We start from the raw sequence: 12,562 nt of genomic DNA on the forward strand, positions 1-12,562 counted from the left end.
GTCACTTTGGGAGGAATCCTGGCACATTGTGTTTCCATGAATGAGATGCCTAGAATTAAGTCTGAGGACTAAATCAGGGGAGATTTTGGTGTAGAATGATTTATACCCAGAACTGGTTACAATCTGGAGTTACTTAATGGCCTTGCAACATGGTGGGTGTATATCTTGAGGAAGGTAATTAAATATTTCTAAAAGTCAATTTACTTCTCATTAAAAAGAAGAATACGTAAAAGAATTAGAGTAGGAGAATAGTAGGTGGAGAAAAAGAAGAGCACCTCTCTCGGAAGGAATTCTTGGGCCATACATGAGGCTACAAATGTGAACATGGAATTATAGGTAGTACACACTCAGATACTTATTTACTAATTATTCAAACAATATAGACTTAATTCTTATCTCATCTCTACAAATGAAAAATACCATGAAATCCATTGGTATAATTCCATGAAGAAATCATAGAAATGAAAGGTCACCTGAACTAAGGACTTACACATACTCAAGAATGTCCTTTCAGCTGCAGAACTAGCTTGAGGAGCAAAATATTAGATTCATACTTTTGGAAGAGAGGGGTCATGATGGCATCTCCTTCCTGCATCTAACACCGGAAACCCATGATCACTGGCCACTGTCATGGATGGTGGTATAAGAATGAGTTCAAGTAGTACCTTAAACTTGGACCAGGTGAGGGATGCAATGCCTGTAAGACTGGCCTTAAATTATATCCAATATCAAAGTTAAAGTTCGGGATACATTGTAGTTATTTTACACTGGCCATTCATTTTTGGTGAGGAAGTAGAGATGTGAATAGTATTAGCAGAAGTATTTAGGGAGGCTATAACAGATCCCTCACAGGAATTCAAGGAACTCCTCCTATCTGGTAACATCTTTATTCCTGAAAGAAGCAGCCCATAGTCAAATGGGAGCCTGCTGGATCTTCGCTTTTTTAAATGCTTTGTTCTCTGTGATTTTCACTTCCTTTGCTTGTTAAAAAAAAAAAAACAAACCTATTTGTACCACTCATAACACTATGCTGGGGTGAGAAGCACTAAACAGCTCCCGTCTGAAGACTTGCCCAGGAGTGTCCTGAAATCAGTGTGCACAAAATCACAAAAGCCTTTTGATAAATTTTTAGATAGTTTGTAAAGCAGTTGCCATTATGTTGGTGGCTTGAAATTGATGATGGTGCTATAATATTCACACCATAGAAATTGATAATCACCACAAATCTGAGATCTATGGCTTTTTTTTTCTCCTATGATGTTAAGTGTTAAGCATTTACCAGCATACCACTGGCTTGATCCCTCTGTAGTAAACTGCAAATTTAATTGTATCTTTGCCTGGTTTAAACCTGGCTAGTTCCACCTTAACCTGTAAGACCCATTTCAGGTATAACTACCTCCAAGATGCATTCATTGCCCACACCCCTGCAGTTCATATAACTTGCAGGTTATATCTCCCTCCTTAGCATTCACATTCCACCATCGTTTTACTTCAAAGAGTCTTTATCAAGCCCATTTTACTTGTTGAGTAATATATTCTGAAGACTGAAGAAGCTGTAGATGTTCCCCCCACCCCCCAACTGTCACAGGATTCTTCACCAAGTAGTTATAAAATAAATTTGGAAGGGAAAGAGGAAGACAAAGGAAAGAGGGAAGACAGGGAGGGGTGGAAGAAGCTGATTGAAGGTGGAATGCATTTAGAAGCTGAACGATCTGGAATTCAAGAACCAATAAAGGTATAAAATGTTGATTTGGAGAGTTTTGGGAAAATTTTTGTAAATTAAATCAGAGATGGATAAAATGGACATTTATTTCTTCAAAATTACAATTTATGGTATCTAGACTGACACATTTCTTACCACAGTATAGTTGGGAAAACACTGATGTTTTATGGCTGTAAGAGAAACCTGCAGAGGATTCAGTGGAGAAATTTGCTTTGGTCTCTCATAGTTACCATGTCACTCACCAGTATATAAGTGTGCCATCACTGACTTTGTGAGGATTGAGTTTCCACTGAATATTTTCCTTATGGTTTGACTGGAGAGTGCACCTTGAGTTCCTTTAAGGGAGTGTGTGGAGAATGTAGTTCAGACTGGGCTACTGTGAGGTATGACTTCTTGGTTTCTACTGGGTCTGAAATACTTTGGACAATAGAAATGAAGATTGAAAAAGACTGCACATGTCACACAGGAATGGGAGGAGGAAATTGGGCAGAGAAGTGGTGAGAAGAGAGTATCAGAGTTTGGAATGTATAGAGTTTAGAGCAGGAAAGAAGGTGCATAAGATCATAACTGCATAAAAAAAAAACCAGAACCAATAGAATGTAATGAGCAGAGAAGGAGGACAAGTTATTAAAAGATGAAGAAGATGCTGCTCTGAAGATGGACATATGGATATGCCAAGGGCTGACTGAAATAAGGGGTGACCTAGAAAGTACACCAAAAAGAAGATGCCTGAGAAACACTGGTGGTTTAGGGTGGAGACACTTTCTTCGTAGTCTTCATGTTTCCAAGAGGAAAGATTTTGAAAGATTAATACTACAGACTCCTTTATACATATCTTCAATGGCCCATGGAGAACTGAGGTATTTTATTGGTAAAGGTAGGAGAATGAGGTGGACATGCTCCAGTGACTCAGAATGCCTTTACAAAGAAATTTCATTCAGATCTGCTGCCTGGGCCACACCTTATATTTAGCAATGCAAATTCTGCACCTGTGGGAAAACATGTCAATGGTGAATAAGTTCAGTTGTGAACTGAAGTGTTAAAGAACCCATTGTTGCTTGAGACTTGGTCTTTTCCTCTATTCCAGTTTTCACAGCAGTGAAAAACAAAAGATTTTAATCTCCATCTTTCTGAGCTCATTAACTATCCTTCAGTTGGGTATGATTTAGGCAGAAGAGAAATTAGAACACTCCCTCATGCCATACACAAAAATAAACTCAAAATGGCTTAAAGACTTAAATATAAGACATGACACCATAAAACTCTTAGAAGAAAACATAGGCAAAACGTTCTCTCACATAAATCATAGAAATGTTTTCTTTGGTCAGTCTCCCAAGGCAATAGAAATAAAAGCAAAAATTAACAAATGGGACCTAATCAAACTTATAAGCTTTTGCACAACAAGGGAAATCATAAACAAAATGAAAAGCCAACCTACGAACTAGGAGAAAATATTTACAAATGATGTGACTGACAATGGCTTAATTTCCAAAATATATAAAGAGCTCAAGCAACTCAATAATAAGAAAAACAAACAACCCAATCAAAAAATGAGCAGAATACCTAAATATACATTTCTACAAAGAAGAAATACAGATGGCCAATAGGCATATGAAAGGATGCTGAACACCACTAATTATCAGAGAAGTGTAAATCAGAACTGTAATGAAGTATCACCTCACACTGGTTACAATGGCCATAATTAAAAGGCATAGAAACAATACGTGCTGGAGAGGGTGGAGAACAGAGAACCCTCCTACACTATTGATGGGAATGTAAACTGGTGCAGCCCTTCTGGAAAACGGTATGGAGGTTCCTTAAAAATCTAAAAATAGAGTTACCATGTGATCCAGCAATCCCACTCCTGGGCATATATCCAGAGAAAACTCTAATTTGAGGATAAATGCACCACAGTGTTCATAGCAGCACTATTTACAATAGCCAAGACATAAAAGTAACCTAAATGTCCATCCATAGATGAATGTATAAAGAAGATGTGGCAAATGGAATACTACTCAGCCATAAAACAGAATGAAATAATGCCATTTGCAGCAACATGGCTGAATCTAGAGATTATTATACTAAGTGAAGTTAAGTCAGTCAGAAAAAGACAAATATCATATGATATCACTTATATGTGGAATCTAAAATATGATACAAATGAACTTGTTTACAAAACATAAACAGACTCACAGACATAGAAAACAAACTTATGGTTACCAAAGGGGAAGGTGGTAGGGATAAATTAGGATTTTGGAACTTGCAGATACAAAGTACCATGTATAAAATAGATAAACAACAAGATCCTACTGTATAGCACAGGGAACTATGTTTAATATCTTGTAATAACTTATAATGGAAAAATATGAAAAAGAATATTTTTTTACATATCTGAATCATTTTGCTGTAAACTAGAAACTAACACAACATTGTTAATCAACTCTACTTGATACAAAATAAAAATAATAAAAGATTGAATACCAAGTCTCTCAAATTCTTCCAAAAAATAGAAGGAGGCACTTCCAAACTCATTTTATCAGGCCAATATGACCCTGACTCCAAGGTAAGACAAAGATAATGTAGGAAAAGAAAACTACAGGCCAATATTCCTGAAGAACATAGTTGAGAAAATCATCAACAAGACACTAGCAAACCAAATTCAGGAGCACGTTAAAAGGATCATACACCATAACCCAGTGGGATTTATTCCTGGGATACAGGGATGGTTCAACATAAGAAAATTAAAAAATGTGATACACCAAATTCACAGAATGAAGTCTAAAAATCATATGAGTATCTCAATAAATACAGAAAATGCATCTGACAAAATTCAGTGCACTTCCATGGTAATAATTCTCAACAAATTAGATGCTGAAGGAACTTATATTAAAGACCATATATGGAAAGCCCACAGCTAACATCATACTCTATGGTGAAAAACTGAAAGCTTTTCCTCTAAGATCTGGAACTGAACAAGGATCACATTTCAATTTAAATAGGACTGGAAGTCCTGGCCAGAGTAATTAGGTAAGAAAAAGAAATAAAAGGCATCTAAATCAGAAAGGAAAAAGTGAAATTATCTGTTTGCAGACAACATGATCTTATTTGTAGAAAACCTTAAATACATTGTATTAAAAAATTGTTAGAATTAATAAATGAATTTAGTAAAGCTGCAGGATACAAAATTAACATATAAAATCAGTTGCGCTTCTATACACCAGCAACAAACTACCTAAAAATAAATTAAGAAAACAATCCTGTTTACGTTAGCATAAAAATAATAAAGTACTTAGAGATAAACTTAATTAAGGAGGTCAAAGACTTGCACACTGAAAACTGTAGACATTAAAGAAAGAAATTAAGGCTAGACACTAGAAAATTGAAATACATCCATGTTCATGGATTGAAAAAAATTAATATTGTTAAGGTGTCCATACAATCCAAAGAAATATATTGATTAAATAAATCCCTGTCAAAATCCCAATGGCATTCTTTACAGAAATAAAAAAAAAAAGCAATCCTAAAATTCATATGGAAACACAGAAGACCCTTAACAGTCAAAGCATTTTTGAGCAAGAACAAAGCTGGAAGGATCACATATTCTGATTTCAAAATTACCGTAACCAAGAGTAAGATACTGGCACAAAAACAGACATTTAGATCAATGGAGCAGAACAGAGAGCCCACCAATAAACTCATGCATATAACAGTCAGTTGATTTCTGATAGTTGTGCCAAGAATTCATAATGGGGACAGGATACTGTCTTCAATAAATGGTGTTGGGAAAACTGGATATCCACATGCAAAAGAGTGAGACTGGAAATTTACCTTTACACTATACACAAAAATAAATGCAAATGGATTAGACAAAAACATAAGACCTAAACTATAAAATTCCTAAAGAAAACATAGGAGAAAAGCTTGCTATTATTGATTTTGGCAATGATTTTTTTAATGTGACACCAAAAGCACAGGTAATGAGCAAAAATAGACAAATGGAACTACGTCAAACTGAAGAGATTCTACACAGCTAGGAAATAATTTTAAAAATGAAAAAGCTTCTGCAGAGTGGGAGAAAATACTTGTAAGCCATATGTCTTATAGAAGGTTAATACTCAAAATATATAGGAAATCCCTACAGCTCAATAACAAAAAAGCCAAAAAACTCAGTTAAAAATGGGAATAAAAACTGAATAGACATTTTCCCCAAAGACAACATACAAATGGCCAATGGGTACATGAAAAAGTACTTAACATGACTAATTGTTAGGGAATGGCAAATCAAAATCACAATGAATGATCACGTCACATCAGTTAGGATGGCTACTATTAAAAAAACATATTATTGGTGAAGTTGTGGAGAAAAAGGTACCATCTGTGCACTGTTGGTGGGAATGTGAAGTGGTGTAGCCACTACAGAGACAGTGTGAGGTCTCCTCAAAAAATTAAAAATAGAATGACTGTATTATCCTGTAATCCCTCTTCTGGGTTTATATCCAAAGGAATTGAAATCAGGATCTTGAAGAGATACCTGCACTGCCATGTCCATTGCATCATTATTCATTGTAGCTAAGATACTGAAGCAAACTAAAAGTCCATCCATGGATAGATAAAGAAAAAATACATATATCTCACATATCAAATGGTATATTATTCATCAATAAAAATAAGGCTATTCTGCCATTTGCCACAACATGAGGAACCTAGAGGACATTATACTAAGTAAAATAAGCCTATGTGAAAGAACAAATACTCCATAATACCACTTATATTAGGAATCTACAATAGTCAAACTCAAAGAAGCAGAGAGTAGAATGGTGTTTGCCAGGTGCTGGAGGATATGAGAAATGGGGACATATTTGTCAAAGAGTACAAAGTTTCAGTTATGCAAGATAAATCAATCCTAGGAATCTACTGCACAACATAGTGTCTATAGTTATAATACTGTGCTGTACACTTAAAATTTGCTGTGAGGGTAGATTTTGTTAAGTGTTATTACAAAAAATAATGAATAAAGAAAGGCAGGAGAAAGTTTTAGGAGGTAATAGATATATTTATTGCATAAACTGTGGTGATATTTAGATGTACACTCATCTCCAAATTCATCAAGTTGTATATATTAAATATGTACATCTCTTTGTATGTTAATCATGCCTCAGTAAAGGTTTTTTAAAAAATTCATCAAATGTGCCATCCAACGTGTTTTATGGCTCCTCTTTGACTCTCTAGCTCCCTAACCTTCTCTTAACCTAATAAATGAGAGTAGATGACTTCTTATTTCTATTAGCATTCTTTCCATTCCCTTATCACTGCAAACAAAAAAGTTAACAATAGAAATACCACATGATCTGGCAATATTGATTATGGTTATACATCCAAAAGAATTGTACACAGGATCTTGAAGAGGTATTTGTTTACACATGCTCAATGCAGCACTACTGACACATGGAAACAACCTAAATGTCCACCAATAGATAAATGGATAAATAAAATGTAGTATATTCATACACTAGGATATTATTCATCCATAAAAAAGAAGGAAATCCTTCCATATGCTACATCATAAATGAATCTTGAAAACATTTTGCTAAGTGAAATAAACCATCCACAGAAGGAAAAATAGTGCTCACAGAAGGATAAATACTGCATAATTCCACTCATATGATGTATCTAAAATGTTAAAATAGTAAAATAATAAGTAGAATTGTGATCACCAGGGACTAGGGACAAGAGAATTGAGAAAGCTGTTGTTCAATTAGTTTTAGTCATGCAGGATGAAAAAGTTCTAGAGCTCATTGTACCTATATTTAATAAACTGTGTTGTATAATTAAAACTTTAAGAAGACAGATTTCATTTCATGCATTTCTGACCATAATAAAAATTATTTTAAAATGTATGTTAATTTTTCTCGTATTAAAGTTCCTGGAAACATGGAAGTCTGACTCACACTGCCATGTATGATCAAGCACCATGCCTAATATATTATAATTTTTCAATAAATAACTTATATGTTCACGACATGATGAATGGTTTACTTTATGATGCACAGCAACATCTGCCTTCCATACTTGGGATGGAAAATGAAAGAAAGAAGCATTTCCACCCAGTCATGCTCTTGGAACTTGTAATGCAAAGGCCACAAAACAGGGATTTGGACTTTCGTGATCACTACCACATTTACTATGTAGAACAGAATTGGCCCATTAAGTAGCTATACCATAAATGAACGCATGAATGAATGAATTGACAAATAAGTGATGTTCCTAATGCTCTATTCGGCATGGTCACTAGCTGCCCTTCTACTTGCCTTACTGTCCTGAAAAAAAGCCATCAGAATGTTAATTGGAAAGAAATGGATTAGTTCTTGTTACTTTCTCTAACACAGAGTGAGACCAATACACAACTTTTACAATCCCAAATATTAAGTTCTATCCACCAATGTTGAGTAAAATATCTGTGTCCAATTCTTTCAGAAGCAGCATAGTCTCTCTTAATGCTAGTTCAATGTTGACAGGCACTGAAGACCAGGACAATGAGGTAAGAAGACCCCAAACCACACCTGTGTTCCCACCCGTTATTCACTTTCTGGACACCAAGTAGTGTATATGTCAGGTCATGTCTCCCCTATATCCCATTAACCAACTCCCTCTCCTGTTCACCTCAATGGTTAGGGTGTCTCCAGCATTCTTTATTCCATTCCTGTGCGCAGCTTTTTTAAGTTCCTTTAAGCCCTCCTCAGGTTTGTTGGTGATAATCAGCCACCGAGCAGACTCTGCCAGCCACCTGATCAAAGAAGAGTACAGAAGTGCAACCAACTCTCATTTGCTCATTTATTCGCATACCCTTTTTCCTGAAATGGCTCTATCTTCCCCTTTAATACCTACCTCTGTTTTGTTATATCGGGAAATATAAACTTATATTCTCTTGTACCATAACTAGGAAACTGTGAAGATGAACTCTCCATGCAGCACAACTTCACTGCTGGGAATATAAAGTAGAAGTCATAGTGCCCTTCATTATTCAGGGGGATATAATCAGTTTTAGCAAATAAAAATAGTGTGTTTAGTTAAATTTGAATTCAGATAAATAGTGAATATGAGTAATTCTTGAGTATGACTATGTCCCATGCAATAGTTTAGATATACACTAAAAAGTATTTGCTATTTATTTGACATTTTACTTTAGTGAGATACTCTGTATTTTATCAGGTTAGTAAATAAAACTGTGGAACTCTTAGGTAAATAGAAATTTTACATAAACAATGAATAATTTTTAGTGCAACTATGCTCCATACAATATTTGGCATACTATACCAAAATTTGGTGGCATATCTGAAATTCACATTTAACTGGCAACCCTACCTGTTCTGCTTTTTAAATTGTACATAGGACACAGATTAGTAAAGCATGTGCTCAAGTGTTGACTAAGATCAAACAGAATTATTGCATCCTAATTCCATGTAACTTACATCCTATGATCCTCTAAGACAAAGAAAGTTAGAAAGCTTATACCTTGAGGAAAGAAAGAAGACAAATAATGGTACAGAAAACACCAGCTGAAGTGTGAGCCAGTCTCGAATGGCAAAAGCCAGTCCTCCCAGGATGATCTGTCCCACACAAGCGGCAGAGATTGCCATTACCATTCCCATGGCTTGGAATCGGTGTATTGTCCATTCTACAACTGAAAGAAAACACAAACAGGATTTTGACTTCAAACAAAGTTAGAATTTCAAAGTCAAAGCTAACACTTGGAAAATGTCAAAGATCCAAAGTTTTGACTTACTAAGCACGGAACTATTTGTCAGGATGCTCATGGTAGAAAACCCAGCCAAGAAGCGCAGTGAGCAGTAAATGAGGAAGGTGGGAGCAAAGGCTGCACAGGTATCAGCAATGGCGAGCTGGAGCAAACACCATCTGAGCATTAACCTCCTCCCAAACCTGAGAAATGGTAACAGGTTAGATATGGTAATAGTAGCCACCTGCTGTAAAGATTAACAAAAAGAAGACACTTTGAAATTTAGGGGATGTTTTCTTATTTTAATTTTATTTAAGCATTTTTGTTTTTCTTTATTCCCCCTAATTTTACTGAGATATAATTGAAATACAGCAGTGGACAAGTTTAAGGTGTGCAACAGTGTAATGATTTGCCTTACATACATCACGAAATAATTATTACAAGTTTAGCAAACATCCGTCATCTCATATAGATACAAAATTAAAGAAATAGAAAATTTTTCCTTGAAATGAGAACTCACAATTTGCTGTCTTAACAGCTTTCATATGTAACACACAGCAGTGTTAATTATATTTATCATGTGAATTATATCTCTAGTACTTATTTTTCTTATAACTGGAAGTTTTCACCTTTTGACTGTCTTCATTTAATTTTCCCTCCCCTTATGCCCACCTCTGGTAACCACAAATCTCTTTTTCTATGAATCTGTTTTTGAAGTATAAGTGACCTATAACACTATATTAGTTCCTATTATACAATATAGTAATTCGATATTTCTATACATTTCAGAATAATCCCCACAATAGGTCTGGTTTGTCGCCATAAAAAGATACTATGTGGTTACGGATCATATTCCCCATACTGTACATTTCATACTCTTGACTCATTTATTTTGCACCTGGAGGTTTATTACTCTTAATCTCCCTCACCTATTTCTTCCCTCCCCATAGCCCCCTCTCCTCTGGAAACCACCTGTTTGTTCTCTGTATCTTGTCATGTTTGTTCATTGTTTTCTTTTTTAGATTCCACATATAAATCAAATCAGTTTTTGTCCTTCTCTGTTTGACTTATTTCTCGCTTAGCATAATACACATTAGGTCCATCCATGTTGTTGCAAATGGCAAGATTTCATTCTTTTTTATGGCTGAGTAATTTTCCATTGTGTGTGTGTGTGTGTGTGTGTGTGTGTGTGTGTGTGTATGTGTGTGTATACACACACACCATACCTTCTTTATTGATTCATCTATGGATGGGCATTTAGGTTGCTTCCGTATCTTGGCTATTGTAAATAATGCTGCAATGGATATTGGTGTGCATATTTTTTTGAATTCGTGCTTTCTTTTTCTTTGGATAAATACCTAGAATTGGAATTAATGGGTCATACGGAAATTCTATTTACAATTTTTCTCCATACTGTTTTCTATAGTGGCTGCATCAGTTCCCTTTTCTCCACACCCTCTCCAGCATTTATTATTTGCAGATACTTTGATGGTTGTCCTTCTGACTGGTGTGAGGTGATAACAGGTTGCGGTTTTGATTTGCATTTCTCTGATAATTAGTGATGTTGAACATCTTTTCATGTGCCTATTGGTTATCTGTATGTCTTCTCTGGAGAAATGTCTATTTGGTCTTCTGCCCATTTTTTGATTGGGTTATTAGGTTTTTTGATATTGAACTGTATAAGCTGCTTGTATATTTTGGAAATTAAGTCCTTGTTGGTCACATCATTTGTGAAATGTTTTCTCCCATTCTGTAGGTTGCCTTTTTGCCTTTGTGTGTAAAAGCTTATAAGTTTCATTAGGTCCCATTTGTTTATTTTTGCTTTTATTTCTATTGCTTGGGTAGACTGCCCTAGGAGAACATTGCTAAGATTTATGAGAGAGAGTGTTTTGCCTATGCCTTCTTCTAGGAATTTTATGGTGTCATTTCTTATATTTAAGTCTTTAGCCATTTTGAGTTTATTTTTGTGTATGGTGTGAGGGAGTGTTCTAACTTCATAGATTTACATGTAGCTGGCCAGGCTTCCCAACACCACTTGCTGAAGAGACTGTCTTTTCTCCATTGCATGTTCTTGCCTCCTTCATTGCAGATTATTGACTGAAGGTGTGTCAGTTTATTTCTGGGCTCTCTATTCTGTTCCATTGACACATGTCTGTTTTTGTGCCAATATCATGCTGTTTTGATCACTGTAGCTTTGTAGTATTGTCTAAAGTCTGGGAAGGTTATGCCTCCAGCTTCGTTCTTTTCCCTCAGGATTGCTTTGACAATTCTAGATCTTTTATTATTCAATGTAAATTTTAGGATTATTTGTTCTAATTCTGTGAAAAATGTCCTGGGTAATTTGATAGGGATTGCTTTAAATTTGCAAATTACTTTGGGTAGTATTATGGCTATTTTAGCAATATTAATTCTTCCAATTCAAGAGCATGGGATAGTTTTCCATTTCTTTGGATCATCTTAAATTCCCTTTATCAATGTTTATCATTCTCATTGTGTAAGTTTTTCATCTCCTTAGTCAGATTTATTCCTAAGATTTTTTTTGATGCAATTTTAAAAGGGATTTTTTTTTACTTTCTCTTTCTGATATTTCATTGTTAGTGTAAAGAAATGCAACAGATTTCTGTATGTAAATCTTGCATTCTGCAACTTTGCTGAATTCATTTATCAGTTCTAATAGTTTTTCGATGTAGTCTAGGATTTTCTATATAGATCACGTCGTCTGCATATAATGACAATTTTACCTCTATCCTTCCAATTTAGATACTTTAATTTCTTTTTCTTGTCTGACTGCTGTGAATAAGACTTCCAGTAGTATGTTGAATAGAAACGGTGAAAGTGGGCATCCTTGTCTTGTTCCAGAATTTAGTGGGAAGACTTCAGCTTTTCACTGTTGTACTATGTTGGCTGTAGATTTGCCATAAAGAGATTTTTATTATGCTTATTCATGTTTCCTCTATGTCCACTTTGGTAAGATTTTTTTCATGAATGGATGTTGAACTTTATTGAATGCTTTTTCTGCATCTATTAAGATGACCGTGTGGTTTTTGTCTTTCCTTTGGTTGATGTGGTATATTACACTGATTGATTGCACATATTGAACTAAC

The 12,562-nt window shown here is 35.1% G+C and overlaps 1 protein-coding gene across 1 annotated transcript in view; it reads right to left on the reverse strand.

Annotated features, from left to right (window-relative positions):
• LOC105070157 (organic anion transporter 7) overlaps nucleotides 1-12,562 on the reverse strand; it is a 28,894-nt gene that overhangs the window by 6,290 nt on the left and 10,042 nt on the right. The window contains exons 3-5 of the mRNA XM_010956475.3: nucleotides 9,507-9,661; nucleotides 9,236-9,404; nucleotides 8,384-8,507 (exon numbers count right to left, since the gene is read on the reverse strand). Coding sequence (XP_010954777.1) covers nucleotides 8,384-8,507; nucleotides 9,236-9,404; nucleotides 9,507-9,661 — 448 coding nt within the window. The remainder of the gene's footprint in view (nucleotides 1-8,383; nucleotides 8,508-9,235; nucleotides 9,405-9,506; nucleotides 9,662-12,562) is intronic.

The sequence above is a fragment of the Camelus bactrianus genome, chromosome 10 (genome assembly GCF_048773025.1).
Source record: "Camelus bactrianus isolate YW-2024 breed Bactrian camel chromosome 10, ASM4877302v1, whole genome shotgun sequence".
NCBI classification, from domain to species: Eukaryota; Metazoa; Chordata; class Mammalia; order Artiodactyla; family Camelidae; genus Camelus; species Camelus bactrianus.